This window comes from Polypterus senegalus, chromosome 17 (assembly GCF_016835505.1).
Source record: "Polypterus senegalus isolate Bchr_013 chromosome 17, ASM1683550v1, whole genome shotgun sequence".
Taxonomy (NCBI): Eukaryota; Metazoa; Chordata; class Cladistia; order Polypteriformes; family Polypteridae; genus Polypterus; species Polypterus senegalus.
In genome coordinates, this window is record NC_053170.1 from 12,432,383 (window position 1) to 12,455,007 (window position 22,625).

The 22,625-nt window shown below is 38.8% G+C and overlaps 1 protein-coding gene across 2 annotated transcripts in view; it reads right to left on the bottom strand.

The window, feature by feature from the left end:
• The window catches only part of raraa (retinoic acid receptor, alpha a), a 270,178-nt gene that overhangs the window by 54,593 nt on the left and 192,960 nt on the right, over positions 1-22,625 (bottom strand). The window contains exon 1 of one of the 2 annotated variants that reach the window (XM_039740825.1): positions 7,028-7,931. The exons of the other annotated variant lie outside the window; for it this stretch is intronic. Coding sequence (XP_039596759.1) covers positions 7,028-7,205 — 178 coding nt within the window. The 5' untranslated portion in view covers positions 7,206-7,931. Of the gene's footprint in view, positions 1-7,027; positions 7,932-22,625 lie in introns of those variants that run through there. 2 annotated transcript variants of the gene reach the window in all.

Consider the following 22,625-nt stretch of genomic DNA (forward strand, 5'->3'; position numbering starts at 1 on the left):
TCACTTAATTCTATACTGGTTGACACTAAAGGCAAGGAGCTAATGAGATGAACTGGCAGTTTCAAGTCTGGTGACCACATGCAACAAAGAGTCAAGTTACCTGTCTGTGTTCAAATGATCTAAAAATTACTTTGTCAAAAGTACCAAGGATGGTGCATGGCTAGTGATGTCGCTGAGCAAATCTAGCATTCTCAATTTGAATTCCACACCCAGTCACCGTTCGCGTGATGGTTTCACACTCACTCCATTTCTGCTCGAGTTTTCGGTCACACTACACTGGTTAAAAAAAATTTGTGAATTAGTGATTCTCCTTTGGCCTGGTGGGTATGTGTTTAAGTGGGCCTTAAAATGAAATAAAGGCACTCCATGACTCAAAATTGGACTGAGCAGATTTACTGTTGTTTTCTCCTGAAAAGAAACAAATGTTAATGTTGAATACTCTGAAATAAAACTGTGTTCAGCAAGAAAGGACACTACACAGGTTAAAAATGAATTGTTCTTTTTCATTTATGGTGGTAACTTGGTAACTGATAATCCAAGCACAATCAACAGCAGACCTTTTTCTTTGGCCTTAATTACCCTCCAATAAAGACAACAGAATGAATGTAAACAATTAAAGACATACAAAGAGCTCTTACTTGACTTTTTAAAGGCTCCTTTCATCTCAAGATCACCTCCCAGCTTCTCTGGGAAAGCTGCAAACAAACCTCCTCACAAACTAAAAAAAAAAGTCTATAAATAAATGATTTAGAGCAATTAAAGCAGTTGGTCTTTATTGCTGATAGGATGTGTTGCTTGAGTAACTGTCAAAGTGAAGCCTCATTTAAAGGAAGGAAGGGAAAAGTTATAAATATTTAAAGAAGAGTCTCATCACCTCAGCGATCAGAATTCCTAACTTAACTGTGCATGTGTATGTAATTACCGATACAGCGATTAATACCCATCATAAGGTCAAGCTCATTTTTAAGAAATGCAAAATTGATGAATGGGGGCTAAGGGATCTTATTCACAATTACAGATTGTAAGCATCAGTATAATAGAAGTCACTACAGTATGGCCTAGTATTTAAGATTGCCCTTCAGTGGCATTATAAACCTTAAAAATCATTTCTGATCTATAGGTGGTTTGCACTTCACTTGACATTACAGAGCTGACTGTGAATAAGCTAGTGTTTATTTGCATAATGACATCCACATTGTGCTGTTGCTGCATTTTATCTTTGTGTCCGAGTGTTGTAAACAGATTCCAGCTTAACGTCCATAATGGAAGCAAATGAATAGGTGCATTCCTTTTGGAATCACCAAGGAGAACTGCAGAAGTAAATGGCACATACCATGTAATACACAAGTTATTTTGTACTGGTGCAAATCACTCATCACAGTAATTAAAAAAAAAAAAAAAACCTATGAGGCAAATAAAAGATTTACAGAATAACCGTCAACTTTAAATCAAGACATTTCTGGTGGGAAAAATTACACTTGACCTTGGAGTTCAATATATAGTATTATGGTCCTTGACCCTAGAGACTAAGGCATTTGCCTTTCATGAGCAAAGTGGCTGGCCCAGTCTCTGTAACAGACTCACTGTGAGCGTCGGACCAAATCGCTTCAGCTATTTTTGGCTACATGACAGAAATATGGTGACAGTTATTCTCCATGCTTCAATTTGCCAGTAACTTTTATTAAAAAATGCAAGATAAAAAACCTAATTTGAAATTACTATCCAATAAAAAAGAAAAGTAATTTTAATCTCCACTAAAATCTTTGCAGATGATGGGTGACTATTGATGGGAAGATTGGCACAGTTGCACTCAAATAAAAATATCAGTATCTTTGAAAAATTCTTTATATTACTTTTGCAGCATGCACTTAATATAGGACTATCTTTAGCAGCCAAGCCATTAATATGAGTTTCAATTTTCAAAATATGCTAATTGCTAGTTAATGCCAAATACAGAGTACACAAACATTTACATTTATTTCTTTCAAATGAAAGTAAATATGAGGAAATGTAGGAAAACTGTAAAAGAATACTATTTGTACTTGAACACTAAGTAACAGTATGATATATGGTTGTTTCTTTAAAAATAAGAAATAATCAAGTCTTACTGAAAATCCCCTGCATCACAGACAGTACTGAACCCATAAAAAAGAAAAACAATAACCCAGGATATGCCACAGAGATTTCAAGGAGGCATACATTTTGTTACAGATTAATACTGTACTGCAGGTCCATGTTCCTTTTATCCAATATTTGCTGCTAACTATTTTGCATGGCACATATATTAAAATTATTTTAATGGAGACATATGGTAAAAGGTTAAATACACCACCTACCTATGTCTATGCAAAAGCACTTAGAAGGCTTCTCTCCCAAGGCAGATTTCTGGACTGCAGAGCTAAACATCCCATTTCTAACCTTTTTATCACTTTCAGGGATAATGTGAGCTGGTGATCATCACAGTAACACTGTGGAAATGGTCAGGGTGCCAATCAATCTTAGGGCATGCCAACATAAACCACTGCCAAATAACCCATCCCATGTACACTGTGTTTTTTTTTTTTTTATTTCTTGTTGCTCACCACTGCTGACTTGCACTACCTACACAACTTATTCATTATTTTTGGTTCCTGGAAGACTTTTTCTGTATATTTTGAAAGTTTCTTTTTATACTTCAACTTGCTAGAATTCAATCTGACAGATGACAGTGCAGTGTTGATTTGGAACAGTTTCTGATCCATGAATCATTTGCTCGTCACTTGGCATTAGGTACCTAAATGTGATAGGCTAGTGTTTCTTTGCATAGCAAGATCCATGTTGTGTGTTACCGAGTTTCATTTTTTTGCTTGGGTGTTGTAAACAGATTGCCTCAGATCCTCAATGGAAGCAAAGGAATAGGTGTTTGGAAACTAAACAATAAAAGCCACACACATCTATAAGTAAACCACAAAAACAGCTTCTCAAAACCTCAACTCAAAAGTAATTTGTCCACATTACGCACTTCTGCTTAAGCAGTTAAGCCTAACCAGTAAAAAGCCAAATAATGTTTCTATGCAAAAGTCAAACTGAATTAACAGTTTCATCATAACCCTAACAAGTATCAATGTACATCAACATAGTAGCCCACTGACAGTCCAATTATTAAACCATGTTCCCATTATGATTTTCAAAAAGGCAAGAAAGCCCTAACAGGCAAAGCGAAACCTGAATTTACTGGAAGAAAAATGCAGTTTATGTAGCGGCCCTCAGGAGAGAGACATGCCAACACCCATTACTGCTGCCAGGGACTTCAACAGGCTAATTTGTCTGCCTGGTCTTGACACAGAAAACGGTTCTGAAAAAAGCACAATGGACACTACAGCTTTGAAACCCTCAATATTTTATTTAAGTGACTTTCTTGAGGTGTCTCCGGCATTACTCTGAAAGACAACTCAAGGAACCAGTCGGATTTAAGACACTGGGCAATTTTTTTTTTTTTATTAAACGTTACTATCTTTTTTAATACATTCTACATAGTCACCAAGAATAATGGATTAACTGTGGCTTGCCAATTTTTTCAATAATAACATTACTGACATGTGTATGATCAAACACAAACACGATCAAAGACTACAGTTGCATGCCCCAGAGCAACACCTTGATGGAAACGTTAATTTCAGAAGTTGCAGCACCTCCTCAGAAAATAAAAGCTTGGTGCGGACCCTAAAATGTGTTTCCAGAAGATTACACACATTAAATCAATGGCATGGTGTTTGCGATTTACAGTTTGTGGACTCAAGCTTTAGAAGGTAATATCAATGTTATTGTCTAAGTTCCCGAGAAACCAGAGAATAATCCCACAAAAACGTAAAAAGATTTTTTTTTTAATCTCTCAAGCTATACAAGACTTTGTTTGCTATTGTAAATATATATATATTTTTTTACAAGTATAGAGGCACTACTGGAAAAGCAGCATATTTTTTCTTCTTCTGCCTGGGATATACTTAAGACATTGCATCCTTATCTCTTTTTACCCCATTAAAAATCCCTGACCTAAGAATGATAATCACAGCAGAAGCCATTTATTTAAATTACTTTGATACATTCATTGAAACAAACCGATGAGCAAAAGGCCATTGCCTTTTCACCTCTTTCTGAATAGATAGGGCTGTAGTGAAAACAACTGAAGATTTATTGTTTTTCCAAGACTGATGGAAGCCAAGACTGCCTGAGAAAAAGACCAGAACCCAGACCTTTACATTTATACAGCTTTAACAGGCCCGTGAATCACTGGGATTTGCAAATGTGTAACTTTTTTTTTTTCTACAAATGAAATGTTAAATTTACTGTAGTCACTCTTAAAAGATGTTTGTGAAAAATCATATTTGAGATATCATGTTCAGTTACTGTATACAAAGGTCAGGGCATATTGAAAAAAGTGAGCTTGACATGTATGATGATAACATAACTAGACCTGGCATTGTCTAAATCTGCTGTGCCTTGGACTAACACCCACATGAGGAAAAGATGTCCTGTGGCAAATTCTACTAAAACTACAGTTTTAGGAACACATCTCTTTTTACACTGATATATAAAGTTTTACTTCCAGTTTATAAATGTTAATTCTGCATTTTCTTCTACCCTGTTGTAATACTTCCAGAAGCATATGATTATACATATGCTGTGTGGTATATTTTTTCTTTAAATATGGAACTAACTTATTATAAGGAACACAGTACAACCTAAATAAATAAATAAACAAATGAAATGTAAGAACAATAATCGAATGAGTGTAACTGATATACGTGCAGTTAATTTGCGAGTTCCATCGTGAAATTGGACTGACTTTTTAAAATTTGTCGAGATGCTGATGAATTCTGTATTATTGTGTGTACTGTTAAAGGTAATAATTATTTTTATACTAATTTTCTTTGTGAACTTATGTCAACTCTAGCTTTCAGATGTTTATTTTCTTGTATCTGTGTTACAGTTTATGTTGTGTGCTTTTCTGCTGCCAACAAATTTCCCTCTGGGAAAATAAAGTCTGCTTACCAACATAAAAATACATAAATATATTACAAGTGATTGTAAAAGTAGCATTAGACGAAGCTACATCTTGCTTCTTCATAAGGTGTTAGGCCACATTCAATTTCAAGCAAATGTATTTTTTAAACATTAACAAAATCTCATGATCTGATTGTTTGGGGCTGCCAATTAAGAGATAAATGACAAGTCCACCAATCTCCTTTATTTACCAGTTTATCCAATCCATTGTCACAGAATGCCAGTCAATCACCTGAGAGAACACAAATACAGCTACACAATCAAACAAGATCAGCTTTGATTCAGCATTCATACTGTATGTTCATACTAAAGTATTTACCAAGGAAATCTACCCTAAAGCAACAACTTTTTAATATCATATAATCTGCTTTCCCGTTATGTTCTGTGTTTTTAAACTACAAAGAAACCCTAGTAAACATACAGCAATTACTTTAAAACTTTATACTATAAAAAATTCTGTATACCACACCCTAACTTTAAGCATGTGACTTAACATGCACATTAAAGAGCACACTTAATTCACGCTACCTACATGCTTTGCCTTTCCCATTTTAAATGTACAACTGACTTGATATAAGCAGATTTGCACGAACTCAATGCTTTAAATTTAATATACGCGGGTTTAGAAAAATAATGGACGGGTACATTCGCCTTACAAGAGAACTAAAACATATCTGCCCCGAAATAGTAATACTGTATGCTTTAACAGCATTTCGAATCGTTAATAAGACATCTTCATACATACATAAATAAATACGCACAAACTATTAGTTGACCAGTTTTCCGATCTAGTTGCTTCTCCGTGTTAAGCCGTGGATTTATGTCTCACTATTCGGTTACACTGCTTTGATTTTTAAAAAGTTCTGAAAGGTAAGGAACTTAACACAACTCTCGGTTTTACAGGGGAGTAAACAATGCCAACAACTGAGAATCAATATGTAATCAATAAAAAATAGCAGGTGTACTGAGCAACACAATAATAAACGCAGAAAGTCTTATGTTGTGGTTTTGTTAGCATGTCTAGTAACCTACTGGGTTGTATTTCCGCATCCACGCTGCTCCGACTGCCACCTCTGGCAATTATATCAATCGTATTTCAACTTGACTTTTTATATATTTGATTTAGTCCCAATAGAAAATTATAATGACATAAATAATGCTGATCTTATTGATGTGGTAAACCCTAACCGCTTTCCGTCTAGTTATAGCAGCATGCACGCAATGTTGAGAAGCCGTGCATTATTATTATAGGGGTTATGGGGGTCTGCTTTTCACATCTAGAATTACTTCGCTTTCCTAATTACATCATGCCCAACAGACAATTGCAGTGAGAAATGAGGGGCGACATAACCTCGGTGTGGGTTCTCCTGTTTGGGTGTCTTAACACGTGGTGCCGAAATGTAAACACTCAAAAATCAGGCGACAATGCTCGCGAGGTATTGAATGCAAATCCTCTGTAAAAAAGGGGACAAAACTAATTAATTTAAATGGAAAAAAACTACAGTACTATACAAAGCCAAAACTGGTAAAATTAAAAAGGACGTACGTAACTGAACCACAACCACATTGACTAGACATAACGCGAACCTGTATACTTTTCACGAATATTCTGTCATAAGCGCGAATGTACAGCGCATAGGTGATACGATCTGTGGTCTATGCAGTGGCATGACTGGACCTTTAGCTAGTTGAGACAATTTTAAAACCGTGTGTGTGTGTACGATAAAGTGCAAGGTTTGGGGTTAATAAGAAGGAAAGGCTAAAAGTGCAGTAGAAGCCACTACAGCTTCGAGGTGCACACTAGGTATTTACTATTCTATACGGAATGGACGACTACCCTTCTCTGTACACTCAAAAGTGAATCAACTTCCTATAACTCGCGCATTCACACTCACTATAGGCATTTCGTTACTGTGCCAGCAGACACCATTACAGAGCTATGGCTCAATGCCCGCTACTGTTTGGTGGCACATGCAGTACTTACAGTGATTAGAGCCGTTCCAGTGCTGATTCCTAATGGAGCTGCTGTAGGGATGGTGCGCTCCTGGTATCATTCCCTTGTCTTGGATTAAGCATCCTCTGTTCTGGTTGTAATAATCCATCATTAAAAACGGGTTGGCGGTGGAATTTAGACCTACTACATCCACGCTTTCATACATCATCTTACTTTGATCGCGACAATAATGTTTCCAAAAAATGAAAATAGCTACAAAGGATTCCGGGTGGTCAACTTGTATCCAGTGAAAAATCTGGCATGCTTAGTATGTTCAATGTAACCAGTACGGCGCACTATCAAAAGAGAGAAAAAAAAAAAAAGTCTGAGTAAAACAACCTTTACTTGCTTTTGAGCACCTTTTCTCGGCGGGTCTGTTCGCGGGTAAGTCTGGTACAGAAGACTTCTTAACCCCGTAGTTTCCGCCACATCCTTGCCCTACAAACCGAGCTCCTCAGAACATTTTGAAAAATATTCCGCTCGCACGCGATGCGATGTTCGCATGTTGCGACTCCAGTGGCCTTGATAATCCTGGAGAGCGAATCTTTCCCCGCGATGAAAACAGCGTCGCTTTTCAGTGAAGACTCTACAAGGAAAAAAAATGTCGAGACGATCACTTTTCGGTTTTGTTTATTCCTGGACAGAAAGGTTACACTTCAACGTGGAGCCGCAAACTGATGCACAGCTGTGGCCGGGACACTTCGTGGTAAAAGGGCGCCGAAGACGGCAAATTTCGGACACTCCGCTTAAAATTCCATAGTCCAGCCGGGAAAGGGACCGTGTAGTGATACTGCGGTTCGTCCTGGGGGCGCTCCACCTCGGCTCGATTCGATTCGGGTCAGCACTAACTCCTTGCCTGTCTACGCGTTGCCTCGATCGCTGTGTGTGACTGACCTCGGCAGCTGGGCTAGACGCCCCGCCCCTTACACGAACAGACCCCGCCCACAGTATTAACTCTTTCCTGGGAGATTCCCCCAACCTCCACTCCGGTCCGCTGGTCGCCCCGCCTCACATGGTGCGGGGTTAAAACAGTTTTTCAAGCCAAGCTCGCTCCGGCACGTTCCCGGCAAGGCGAAGCTTCTTTTGGCTCTGCAAAGCCGCGATCGCTCAGAGTGCCGTTGCCCATTTTCTTGGTCTTTATTCTCCTTTTCTCTCCTTGTCTAATTTGCCTAATATTATGCGGCTGAACTTTACTTGAACCCTCCCTTGCCGGCAGCCTCACCTCCAAGTGACCCACACAGAATACCCTCCGTGTGTCACTCGACATCACGCCGGCCGGTGCGGGAGTCGGGGTCTCCTACCACCTTTGGGGCCGCACGGGAGGCACCAGAACGGAGGCTTACAGCACGCTTCTGCTCACACATATTCATCACTACACCAGGGTATTTTGACCTTGCCTTCTGTTATTGCCTATTGATTTTCAATGCGGAACGAGCATGCGCACGGATCGCTTGGAAGTTTTCTTCATTCATCTAGAAAAATGACTTCTGAACACTCAGAAAATACAAGGAATTTATATACAGTACAACTAAAATATTGTGCGTTCAGTCCTGATGGGCTGCAGGTATTTGTTCTTGCTAAAATCTTAAATAATGGCCTCAAATCATTAAATTCTAAAGCCAAATTAATTTTATAGTAGCTGGTTGTCTAACTGTACCTCTTAAGGTAACTTTCAACTGTTTTTCGAATCACAGCTCTGTGTTCTGTCTCTTGCATTTGGGACTCAACACCTATGCATGTGTATGATACCCAAGGAGACCAGTAGCCCTATTATTATTTCTATTTTTTTTTAATTGCATATTTATCCAATGTGACACATAAGACAACAAAATGTAACAAAACTTTTTTTTTTTTAATTCTAACAAATGCAAGCTAAGTGGCTTGCTCAGGGTCAAAATGTGTGTCACAACTGAGAATTAAACTAGTAAACTTGTGATTTAAAGTCCAGTGCCATGGCCACTACAGCACACTGCCTGACAACCAAACACTCCTCACTAAAAACTGACCACTGTGTTCTGTGGTTCAAACTGCAATGTGATAACAAACATTTGATTAAAAGAAAAAAAAAAAACCTAACTGCAAAGTGATGTACAGATGAGACTGACTACAAAAGTATAATGAAAAACTCAACAACAAATGTTCATAAACTTTATAAATATTTCTTCCAATTTCAACTGTTAGTGTACTCACTAATGTAAATGTAAGGATTTTTTAACTTGGGGATCTGAACAGCAATCAACACTGTACCACCATCTCAATCAAAAAAACTTCTAGTTGTTGTGACCCTTCAGGATCAAAGTTGCTCGTCCCTGCCAAAGCAAAACCTCAAAGTATCATTTCCACTGAAAAGCAATACTTCTCTCTCCACACACAACCAAAAAAGAAAAAAAAAAAAGAGTGTGAGTGTACAGTGCTTGCCTTTTACACTGTAATGACACATCTCATACTCAACCGTAAGGAAACCAGTTGCTTAACATATTGTTTTTTCACACTTTATTGGTTACAGAGAATTTCAAGTAATCAGTAGATGATGCAATTCAGATGTTAAAAATCCTGCATCATCAGTGTGGTTTGTGAGTAAACATTACTGGAATGCTGCTTCATATTTCACAAAATAAAAAATGTACTAAAAGTTCATAAGATGAAGTACATTTAATTTGGGGATATTAGCACACAGATTAATATTTAGAAGCTGCATATGGTATTTTGGTATTTGTCAAAACAGAAACTCTTCTTTGATGTCAGCTAAATATAAAAAGACACCGATGTCAGATTTTTTTCCCATTAATGTTTCATGAAATATTTTACAGTATGTAACATTAATAAATGAAATAATAAACTGAACTGCACATCTTATGAAACACTAAGTTAATTCAGAAAACCAGCCAGACAGCAGGCTCATCATTGTGGCACAAAACATTTAACAATTATTAACTGAGACCTTCCAGTTTTGATTACACACTGACTATAAAATGACTCTATATCACAGTTTTCAAGATAGCACTTACAGCATTCAAAGGACAAACAAACAGCCCCCTAGGCATTTAACATATAAAGAAACATGCAAATGCCCCATTCAATGTTAATTTAATCCTTAGTCCTGATCACACACAAATTTAAAGAACTTCTCTCTTGCAGTGAGTCTCACTTAGATATAAAAGCATTACTGGTAAGCCATATGACACGGGAGATGTTCAGATAAAGGACAAGACTAGACATCCTCTAAAAATAGTGAGAGTTTGACAAAAAGCACTACAGGGGAAGAAATAAGACTGTGCCAGAAAACAAGATTTCCAAAGTTTCAGCACCAGTATAATAATTACCTTACAGTGACAAGATAGTTTTTATTTTTACTACAGTAATCTTATAACTGGCACTAAAACAGCTTGGTGCAACATCGCTGCGCTTGCTCTTCCTGTGTGCGTGATGGTGCGGTTTGATTAGTCCCAAGCTCCACATCATTCCCTCTGTATTCAAAAATTGCATTCTTGATTTAAATTTCTTACCTTTCCTGTACTTTCTCTACTTGATACAGTTTACAGTATGTCTGGTCTTACAGTGTCAATGCATATTCTAGTTCATTTTATAACTTAAGATTAACTTCTTTGTGTACAGATCACGCAGTAGTTACCTTTTAAAAAGAGGATTCATGGTTTAAAAAATATGGGAATAAATTATACTTCACAAAATGAATGAGTGAGACATTCTACTTTGTGAAGCTTACTGTTTTAGGAACGATCTTTCATTTAAATAATTACTTTTTATTTTTTGTACTTTTTCCCCAACACCTTATTATTATACAAGTTAGTACTTCTGCCTCAAGGATGTGTGTGTTCAGGGATCAAATTCCACACTGTTTTACTCATACTTCTTCCCGCTACTCCAGTTAGGGGTCACCACAGCAGACCATCTTCTTCCATATCTTTCTGTCCTCTGCATCTTGCTCTGTCACCCCCATCACCTGCATGTCCTCTCTCACCACATCTGTAAGCCTTCCTCTTAGGCTTTCCTCTGTTCCCCTTACCTGGCTGCTCTATCCTTAGCACCTTTCTCCCAATATCCCCAGCATCTCTCCTCTGCACATGTCCCAACCAACTCAATCTCGCCTCTCTGACTTTGTCTCCCAACCGTCCAACCCTGAGATGACCCTCTAATGTCCTCATTTCTAATCCTGTCCATCCTCCTCACACCCAATGCAAATCTTAGTATCTTTAACTCTGCCACCTCCAGCTCTGTCTCCTGTTTTCTGGTCAGTGCCACCGTCTCCAGCCCATATAACATAGCTGTTACTATTTACTATTGGTTTGAAATTAGCACATTCTCTCTGCATCTGTGGGAGGTTTCTTCTCTTCTAATTTGAAGATCTATGCATTTATTTAATAGTGAATTCTAAATTGGCCCTTTGTGGGAATATGTGTGCACACCCCATAATTGAATGTCTAGGACTGATTTTTTCCTTGAGTGCAACGCTGCTGGAATGGGTTCATCTCTCCATGACACTGAATTGGTTTACAAGGCTTATAAATGTTATTATTCACTCCTTATAGCAGTGGTTAACTGAACATTTAAAACTAAATGTGCACAATATGGGTGTCATGGTGGCACAGTGGTAATGATGAATCACAGAAATTAGACAAAGTTTTACGTCCCAGGTGCCCCCTGCATGGGGTATGCGTGTTCTCCCCATGGATTTCTTCTGGGAGGTTTCATTTCCTTCCACGGTCCAAAGAAATGCAGGTTAGGTGGATTGGTGATGTTAAACTGACCCTGATGTATGTGCACGCATGAGTGTGTTCATCCTGTGATGGGCTGGCACCCTGTCCAGAGATTGTTCCTGTCTAACGCCGGATACTTGCTGGGACAGGCTTCAGTTGCCCCGTGACTCTGCTGTGGATAAGTGGGTTTGGAAGATGGGTGAATAAATGGCTGTGCAAATCATGTTGAATGCTTACGTGGTTCTGCTGCAGTCTAACTTTGACCCACAAGTACACCTGTTACTATTATTTCTACAATAGAAGCCTTGGCAGTTTAAAATCACTCACTTAGCGTCACAAAGTTTGGGAGAAGTGGTGACGGAACTGGCAGCCTTCTGATTTTTAGGCAAGTATTACATTCATTTCACTAAACCGTATACAGATGTATACCTGAAATATTAAAGTAAAAGCTTCACTTCTTCATTAAATATATTTCGTTAACTTGTGCATTCTTCCTAGTTCTTTGCATTGCACATTATTTTATGTTTAATTAAGAGCTGACAGTGCATATACAGTATAAGTATGTAAATTCTCTTGCTTATATACTCAACGACAATTGTCTAGTATTGTAGTTATATTCTGTGAAGAATATGTGCAGCTATTTACTTGTAACATAAGAGTTTATATACGAGTCAATGATATATGGAGTTCTTTAAGGTTTTAATGACCTTGTTTTGGGTCCAAGTGCTATGCAAGTTCCGAAAAGCAAATAAATCAAAACAGTTCTCTAATCTATCATGGAGCTTTTCAGATACTTCAGTAATTTTCTGGGTCGGGAAGGGTTTGAATACCTGATGACCGTTTCAGATACTCTTTTTGCAACCGAGCTCATAGTTTATGCAGCATCACTATGCATTCCAATAAACAGATATGCAAGCTTAGAAGATATCAAGACGCACTTAGTGTTAAATACACATTTTTTCAGCCTTTATTTCCACAAAATGAATACATCAGAACATAAAAGTTGCTGCAAAGTATGCATTTGTTTATAGTGTTTTTACATACTTTATATAGTGGTAGGCCTCTGCCAGATTAGTTTATAGGGTGTAAAATTAAGAGGAAATGCCTCCCTGCTGCACCTTGGCCATTGTGGCCACAGGAGGGTAGAAAAGTTGAGGAAACATCTGCTTTGTATATTTCAGCAAGACTGGTCAGATCGGCTATGGTGGAAAGGTTGCACGAAGGAATGGCAAAACATCCCACCACACCTAAGTCAGTCCAGTAAGTTCATCCATAAGAGGAAACTGGAGTGCCAGCTCAGTTTAAGGAGAAAGGGAGGAGAAAGGAAAAAGCATCAACATTCTATCTCTGTCAGAAAGGCCTGCTCAGTTTTATTTGTGAAAATGGAGCCATCATCCACTTGAGATTTTCCAGACTACTTGCCTTCACATAAATGCTAGCTGAACCCACTAAATAGTAGCTGTTTATTATATCCGTTGACGTAACGCTTTCAATTAAATCATTATGATGTTAAGGAAATGGCAAATTCAGAGGCATTTTGAAAAAATGGAAGCTGAAAAATAATAGCTTAAGTATTATTCACTCAATAACAGTGGAAAAGACTGGAAAGAGAACACATTAGAAACTCACTAAAAACAGGTCTTGTATTATGTAGAATACTAAGAGCTGCACTGAAAACTCAATTCCATTCCTCTCTATTCAAGATGCAAGTAATACAAAAACCTAAAATTGGAGGAGCACAGATTTATAACTGAATTGAGGGTTGTGAAGGAAAAGCACTGGAAACAAGCAGGGCCATCAGCCTATCAGCAACATTTCTGACTTTGCAAGCTCTAAAGATGCCTCAAGTTATCCCTACAGGAATTGTAATCTGAGTTGGGATGATGTTTGGGGAATTAGGCGCTTGAAACCTGTGCACTGCGTTTTATAATGCTGCTAATAATGACAAACAACTTACTTCATTTTCTTAACAATGTGGCGTGGAGTGAGTGCTTAAAGGTATATATATATATATATATATATATATATATATATATATATATATATATATATATATATATATATATATATATATATATATATATATATATATATATATATATATAAGAATTGGTGTTTCAAAGTAAAATTGCTTTCACAGTTACTGGTGTATACTGAAGACAGAACGATAAAATGCAGATGCTTTTCAAAAACAATCTTAAATATATAAAAGGAAAAGCCCAGTGGTCAAAAGAATTTCTTTATCTATTTGTTTTGGAAGGATTAGCCTGGAAAACCTCTCTAAGACACCTTAAGACAAGTGAGCTTAGACTATTAATTAAGCTGCTTTAACCTGTGGCCTAGATGTTCTAGCCTTTGTGCAAACGTAAAAGAGAAAGGGTAGGATAAAAAAGAATTTTTCCACATTACACTACTAACAAGCTGCAAGCGACTCTGCCTTTGTACAGAGTTATCTTTGAATGGCTTATTTCTAACAGCTACAGTAATTTTGGTAAAATGGCAATCACATTTTTAGGCTTGTTCTGTCTGTCTCAGGTAAATGCATTACCTGAGACCACTTTTAAAGTGTTTCATAGGTAAAATGTGAGGGGGGAAAAAAAGTTCTGGCAATTAGGAATCCACAGTACAGAATAACCAATGCATAGCAATATGCTAGATAATTATATTTTTTGATTCAAAAAATATAATCAAAGTTTAACTCAAAAGATATAAAAACAATATCAGACATGCAAACAAAATTGCAAATAAATACATAATATTCTGATATACAGTCAGGCAACACCCCTCAGATCAACACTCAGTTCTGTAACAAGGAAGAGTCAGCCCTACTTTGACTGGTTACAAAGAAGGAAGGGCAGTTCAGTAATCTAATTTGGAGCTGAGCTGGACAGTAAAGATAGCTGATTACATAAGAACGGATAACACCGAGTACATTACTAAGTTTAGTGGGTGGGAGGAACTACACATCTTTGAAGCAAAGCAGTACTACAAAGCATTACAAGAATTTGGGAAGTCTTTTTTGGAAAGGTGGGAAGCCTGAAGGGTCCTTGCTTAATAGCTCAGAGTGTGAAGGTGAAGGTATTTTTATTGCCGCCTCATAAGAGATGTATTGATACAATAAGCACCCAACCTCCAACTCTTTAATGGTCACTTCTATCCTGTTCTCACCCCCCAGCCAGGTTATAAAACACAGTTGGGTCTTCTTTATAGCACTAACAGATTGCCTAGAGGCAGTTTAGCACACTTCTCTCCAAAACAATAACCCCCACCGCCCCAACCCTCAATTGCCAATCCCTAATCCAATTGCATAGACAAACACTGTTTTCCCTAAAATGTAAAAGGTACTTACTCATACTACACTGAAGATTTTTTTAATGTTGTAGTAAAATGTGACAATTCAGATATATGAATGAGTTCAATTCAGTTTAGCACCCTTCACAGAAGACTGGCTTGCAGTGCTGAACAGATTGTCAAGACTAAAGCATCAGAGGTTATCAGTAAATCGTGATGTAGAAAAACTCAGAGATAAGAAAGTATGGCTTATGTTACAAGCTTAATAAAGTTATAGAGTGATCCTGTTTACTTCACAATATAAATACAATAGTTTAATTTTTGTGCCAGACACACAGCCAACACTAATCCATTTTTACATATGGCATTGAAAAAGAAAAACACATCTGTTGACTTATGAAGCTGTATTTTTCAGACTTACCATATGATGACATTAATGTTTTTAAGAAAAAGGCTTCACAGTTCTCCTTTGTGATGTGTATTTTTATCTGCAGTATATTGTTCGTTTATTACATCTTGCTACTAAGGAATCACAGGTGATCCAGCCAGTGAAGACAGCACTCCTTAAACAGCATTTCTTTTTAGAACAGGTACTTTGTAGACATGAAAATTATGTTTTCCGGCCAGGAACTCTCTGGTAATTATAATCAGCACCAAAGATCACTTACCAAATGTGATTCAAGGAAATGGAGAAAATGAAATACTCTGTCTGGTCTTTAGTAATCTTTGGCCCAGAATGACTGAGAGAAACTTAGGCTACATCTACACCACTACATTATTATTTAAAAATGGCATTCTTGAACAAAAATGATCTCCGTCCACATTATTGTTTTTGTAGATTTACTTCTGCCCACACTAAAATGATTTACAATGCATATGGACATAGATGTTCGCCTACACTGGGCATTTATGCATCACTAGAAAAATCCTTAAAGGGATGAAAACACTACCAGCCCGGGTAACTATGGCAGAACTGTACCAACTGCTAAATTATTTTCCTTTAGTGCTAGTATGCAGCGTTTAAACAGTACAAAACTCAATTTAGATGCATACAGGTAAGCAAAGCAACAAGCCCTACGAAGGAACATAATTTTCTTCAGTGAAGGGTGACCAATCAGGGAGCAAGATATTGAAAGCAGCCAAACTGAGCATGTTTTTTAAAATTAGACATTTTTGCCCATCCACATTGCAACATTGAGCTGGCATTTTTAAAAATACACAGCTCTAGAGAGTGTTTTCAAAGGTTTATGCATACAGGAGATAAAACGGCAGGGTAGTAAGGACGAAAGGCAAAAACAGTGTCTGCGTTTTTACGGACTCGGTCAGTGCATCACAAACTACATTAACTTCTGTGTCGGCACAGTGGTACTCTCAAAGGCAGTGTGTCGCTTTCCAGATAAGCAGCCCAGGATTACCAAGGAGCTAAAAGGTCTCCTGAATGAGTAAAAGAGAGCAATCAAATCCAGTGACAAAGAGGCTCTGAAGGACACATAGTGAGTGCTAAAGGAAAAGCTGAGTGAAGGAAATGAAGCTTACAAAAATAAAATGGAAAACAAACTTTTTCAGAATAACATAAAAAATGTCTGGAAAAGACTGGGCATAATTACTGGACTCAAGCAATCTAAGGCTCAGGTGATAGAAGAGAATGAGGACCAAGCCAAGGCCCTGAACCAATGTTTTAATAGATTTCCCCACCCACCCCACACCATCTCTACTACATCAACTGGAATGATGAGTCCGCCTCTGACCAGGAGTATGGGCTGTCCATAACTAGTGACCAATTAAGGAAACAACTGAGTAAGCTGCACACAGGAAAAGTTGTGGCACCTGGAGTTGTCAGTCCTCGACTTCCTAAGGCCTGTGCTGACCAATTTTATGGTATTTGCGGCCTCCTTTTCACTCTGTCCCTAAGGCTCCAGAAAGTGCCGCTTATGTGAAAAACATTCAATTTTGTTCTTTTTCCAAAGAAGGCAGGCACCTCTTCAGCTAATGACTGCAGAGCAGTGGCACTTATGTCTTACATCATGAAGGCCTTCGAGAGGCTGGTCCTGGACTACACAAGTCCACTTGTGGTAGACCACCTGGATCTCCTGCAGTTTGCCTATTGGACAAAGACTGGAGTGGAGGATGAAATCATCTTTCTACTCCACAAAGCTTATTCTCACTTGGACAAAGCTGGCAGCACTGTGAGGATTATGTTTTCTGATTTTTCTAGTGCCTTCAATGCCATCCAGCCCTCCCTATTAACGGGTAAGCTCAGAGATTTGCAGGTTGATGAGCCTATGGTGTCCTGATAATGGACTATCGGTAAGGCAGACCACAGTTTGACAGTCTCAATGACTCTGTTTCTGATATGGATGTGAGCAACAGTGGAGCACCAGAAGGAAAAGTCATGTATCTTTTTCGCTCTGTACACCACTGACTAAAAATATAACCCCAGGTCATGGAAGTTGCAGAAATTCTCAGACAATTCTGCATTTATTGAGGGGGTGAGTATAGGAGTCAGATGGAGAAATTTGTTTCTTGGTGCTAAGAGAATTGTCTGTAGCTTAACATCAACACCACCAAGGAACTGGGCATTGACTGTCTCCATACCAAAAAGCCTCTATGTCCGGTCACTGTTCAAGGAGTTGATGTAGAGGTAGTGCACCCCTACAAGTACTTGGGAGTCGACATCAATGACATGCTGGACACTGGTTTCAGAACAGAGAGGAACTATATAAGAAAGGGCAGAGCAGACTTTTACTGTGCTCCTTTAATGTTGGAAGTTAACATCTTCTACAACTCTGTGATGGCCAGTGTGAGTTTCTAGGCTATGGTGTGGTGGGTTGCTGATATCACTTCAAGAGTGGACCACAAAATGTATAAGTTAAACAAACGGGCAGGCTCAGTTATGAGACACACTCAAAACCACTCCCCCCAGCGGCAGCAGCAAAGGAGAGAATTAATCAACAATTATAAACCATTATGAACATTATGCCATTATGAACAATTGTGCACATCCTCTCCCCGACACACTAACTCTGAGAACATTCAACCAATCAATCATTCAGCAGAGGTGTGTCAAGAAACAAGACTGGGGCTCCTTTATACCAACAGCAATACGCCTCACTGTAACTGCCAAGTCAGATGTTTTTTCTTTTTAAAATTTCCTCCTTTTTAGTTATTCTGGTGTGTATTTAGACTGTAGTGTGTGTATCTATCTCTCTCTCTCTCCGTCTTTCTCTCTAACCAACCTTAGACTGTCTAAAAAGTGTGTTAGATCATTTTCAAATGAAGATACTATATATTTTATACATCATGGAAATGCTCTTTATTAATTGAAGGCAAATCTTATCTGAAAATGTGTCAGTCAATAAATGCTTAATGCACACAATTCCTTCCAGAATTTGCACTCTCACAAAGCATGCTATAAAATATTTCAAATTTCCATAAACACATTATGACTGTAACAAAAAAGAAATGAGACTTCTATCAAATATGCTTTAAATGATTCCTTTTTGAATAATTATTTACAAAGGATATAAACCCCAAAGTGCATTCAGGTGTCAATATTTAGTAATGATAGCATTTGGTTATTTGGAAACTACTAAATATACTAAATAGTATCTTTGGTGTTGACGTGGGTGATGCAGTTAATTGACACTTACAGAGACAGCTATCAAACGGCATAAAAATAAAACTTGTCCCAGCTGTTCTGCAAGAGATACTCAAACTGCTTTCCAGAGTAACTCCCCAAGTGATTAGAAATTCTGCACAGATGGTAGGAAACTTCAAACAAGTGGCCAGTGACTTTCAAGAAACACTCAACAATGTGGCAACAAGCAAAAAACAGTACAAATACTTAGCAAAAGTCAAAGGGTGCTTTCAGACACAAACTGCATTGTCACAAATTGTAAAAGGATCAACAGAATGTGTGCTTGTTCCTCTCAAATGCCTGCAATTCAACACTTTGTTTGACTGGTTTTATTCTGTAACTTGCTACCACTTGCCCAAGGATTTCGCAGAACAAAAAACACTTTTGTTTTAAATAGAAATATAATAGGCTTGGTTCAAATTACTAGAATAAAACAAAAATAAATCAAATTCACTTTCTCTAACTCAAAAGGTCACACACTTTTATTTAAGGGGGCTTGTTGAATATCCTGGTGCGCACATACACAGATATATAAAACCCAAATACATTTGTACTTTAAAAATAATAATTTATGTATTTAACAGTACTTGCCTATACTGAACTCTATTCCAGTAAAAGCAGCTTGCACAAGACAAAATGCTTATAACTTTAATCAGTGATGAGAAAACAATTGTTTTGCGTGTTTTATGCCCGTTTTGAGGCTGATTGCCCAGCTAGCGCTAACTACTGCCTGACTACGGAGGATGGTGACATCATCAGCATTGCAGAGAGCGATGTGCATTCAGCACTGAAGTGAGTAAACATCAGGAAGGCGGCAGGGCCAGACAGCATCTCTGGACACCTGCTGCGTTGCTGCGCTGACCAACTAGCTGGAGTACTCACCACCATCTTCAACGAGTCTCTAGCGTAGTCTGTGGTCTCTGTGTGTTTCAAAAGATCCACAATCGTTCCTGTCAAAAGAACAATAAGCTCACGTGCCTGAATGACTACCGACCTGTTGCACTGACATCAGTAGTCATGAAGGTGTTCGAGAGGCTACTGAAAGACATCATCTCATCCTCCATCCCAAGCACCATTGGCCCACTCCAGTTCGCCTACCGTCCTAACAGATTGACGGAGGATGCCATTTCCCACATACTGCACACCACCCTCAGCCATGTGGACAAGAAACAGGGGAACTATGTGAGATTGTTGTTCATTGACTATAGTTCAGCATTCAATACAATAATACCCAATAGGCTGTTTGTGAAACTGAGAGACTTAGGACTCAAAAACCGCTTGTGTACGTGGGTGCTGGACTTCCTCAGTGGCAGAATACAGGCAGTGAGGGTTGGCAACTGTGTTTCCAACATCATCACCATCAACACAGGAGCTCCTCAAGGGTGTGTTCTTAGCTCCCTGCTGTACTCCCTCTACACCCAGGACTACACAGCCATGTATTCCTCCAACACTATGATGAAGTTTGCAGATGACACGGTGGTACTGGGCTTCGTCGCGAACAACGATGAGATGGCCTACATGGATGACATTGCGAACCTGACATTGTAGTGTCAGAAAAACTGCCTCCAGCTCAACATCAGCAAAATCAAGGAGCTGGTGGTGGACATCAGCAGAACACAGCAGCAGACTAAGCCACAGTGGAAAGGATGAACAGTTTTAAATGCCTGGGGGTTCACATCACTGAGGACCTGACATGGTCTGAACACATCCAAGTTCAGACCAAAAGGGCAAAGCGGAGACTCTACCATCTCAGACAGCTTAGGAAGTTTGGGGTATCTTCAGGGATTCTAAAGACTTTCTACTCTGGCGCTGTGGAAAGTATCCTGACACAGAACATTACATCCTAGTTTGGAAACTGCGGAGTTCAGGACCGTAAAGCCCTACAGAGAGTGATCTGTGCCGGTCAGCTCTACCATCTATGCAGGACATTTACACCAGAAGATGCAGGACCAGAGCTCTCAGGATTATCAAAGACTCCTCTCATCCCAGCAATAGCCTGTTTCATCTGTTAAAATCAGGCAAAAGGTTTTGTAGCATCCTGGCCAGGACAGAGAGACTCAGAAGGAGTTTCTATCCTTAAGCCATAAGACTGTTAAATGAGATCATGCCATCTCATCCATGACCCTCCACATACTTAGACTCGACTGTAAGGTATATTATGCCGTCTACCCTCACATTCTTTTGGAATCGGTCTGTCATTTAACTATGCACCTGTCTAACTTTGGTTTTGCACAATAATCACTGCACTATTGCACCTTAACACTTAATTCTACTTTATAATGTATAATTGTACTTATTTATTATGTTCTATTATACTGTTATCTTTCAATCTATGACTTTTTGTTAATCTAACTGATATTCTTCTAACTTTGCACAGTTTTTGATAAGCGGATCAGGATGCATTTCACTGCGTGTTGTCCTGTATAACTATGCACATGACAAATAAAGAATCTTGAATCTTGTTCTGATCACTGTGATTGCCCATCCATGTCCGTAAAAATGAGAGGGTGAGTTTTAGTAACAGAGTGAGCCATCGAACTACAAACGTGGTTAGCTGCTGTTGATAAATTTGAGCCTTCAAGTCCAGTTTAAAGCCTGGATATATCAGCATGGCATTTTGTCCCAGATTTGGGCTATGAAGTACCAATATCCACCACAGAGGCTTTTGAAAGAAGAAATCAGTGAAAACCTGTGAAAGTGGCTGGGGCTTCCTTGAAGCCTGACTACCTTCACCCAGTATGGCAAAAACAACGAGCTTATGCTCACCATCAGTAGTGTAGATGAGGAAGTCAAACTGAGGCATGCATGGGCACTACTGCAGAACACGGATTCCTGTGACCCTAAAGTTTCCCAAGCTGGCATCAAGGTCAGGACAAGGCAAGAGTGGAGGGCAACAGAAGCGGTCGAGCTGGTCGAAGCTTCAAGACATGTGGGCACAGTACCACAAGAGAGGACTGGACCAAGGTGCAGCACAGGAAAAAGAGAGGGGACTCCTAGTACAAAAGTAAATGTCAGCAGTGACTGAGCAGGAGATGGCCAGCCGATTAGTTGTTTTGCAACAAGAGGGAGGCTGGAACAGATGGGAATACGTGATGGAGAGCATAGTCTTGTGGCCTGAGCTTTAGAAGGCACAGCCGCTTTGTTTCAAGTTCTTGATCCAGGCTGTCTGCAATGTTTTACCAAGACCATCCATCCTGTACTACTGGGGGTTGGTGCAGATCATAGCATGCCCACTGTACGCATAGAAAGGCATCCTGAAACAGATCTTGTGCTGCTGTAAGATGGCTTTAAAGCAAGGGAGATATCAGTGGTGGCACAAACAGGTTAGGTGAGCCATACTGGATACCATGTGTGATGCATTCACCCAGAATAAGCACTGCCAAGCCAATATAAGCGAAGACATGGCTAGGTAGAAGCCACCAATGGCAAATGGGACCCTCTGCTCCACCTCCACAGGTTTAATGGCAACAGAACTTGACTGGTAACTGAGAGTTGACCTGAATAGCAACTTCAAGTTACCAGAACAGGATGGAGCAACATTACTGAGACCAGACAATATCTTGCTATCCAAATCCTCCAAACAGGAAGCTTAATGTTCAGCTGGAGGATTGGATGCAAGAAGCCAATGAAAAGAGGCTTGTAGCCTCTTTAGAAATACAAAAGTGACCAGGGGATCAAATACACCCTTAAAATAAGCCATATCATTAATCGTTACCCAGTGAATGCCCACATTGATTATGGCAATGCTTTTTATAATAGGAAATGCTTTTTTCAAAAGGCAGGTCATTAGAGATGAAATAGAAGATGTGCACACAATATTCTGAATTTGTTTTTGTTTTAAACCATATCATAGTTTTACTTTTAAGATTTTCACAATCACAGTATTACCTGAACAGCAACAATAATAAACACAGAAAAGCTAAACACACCATTATGAGCTGCTGTG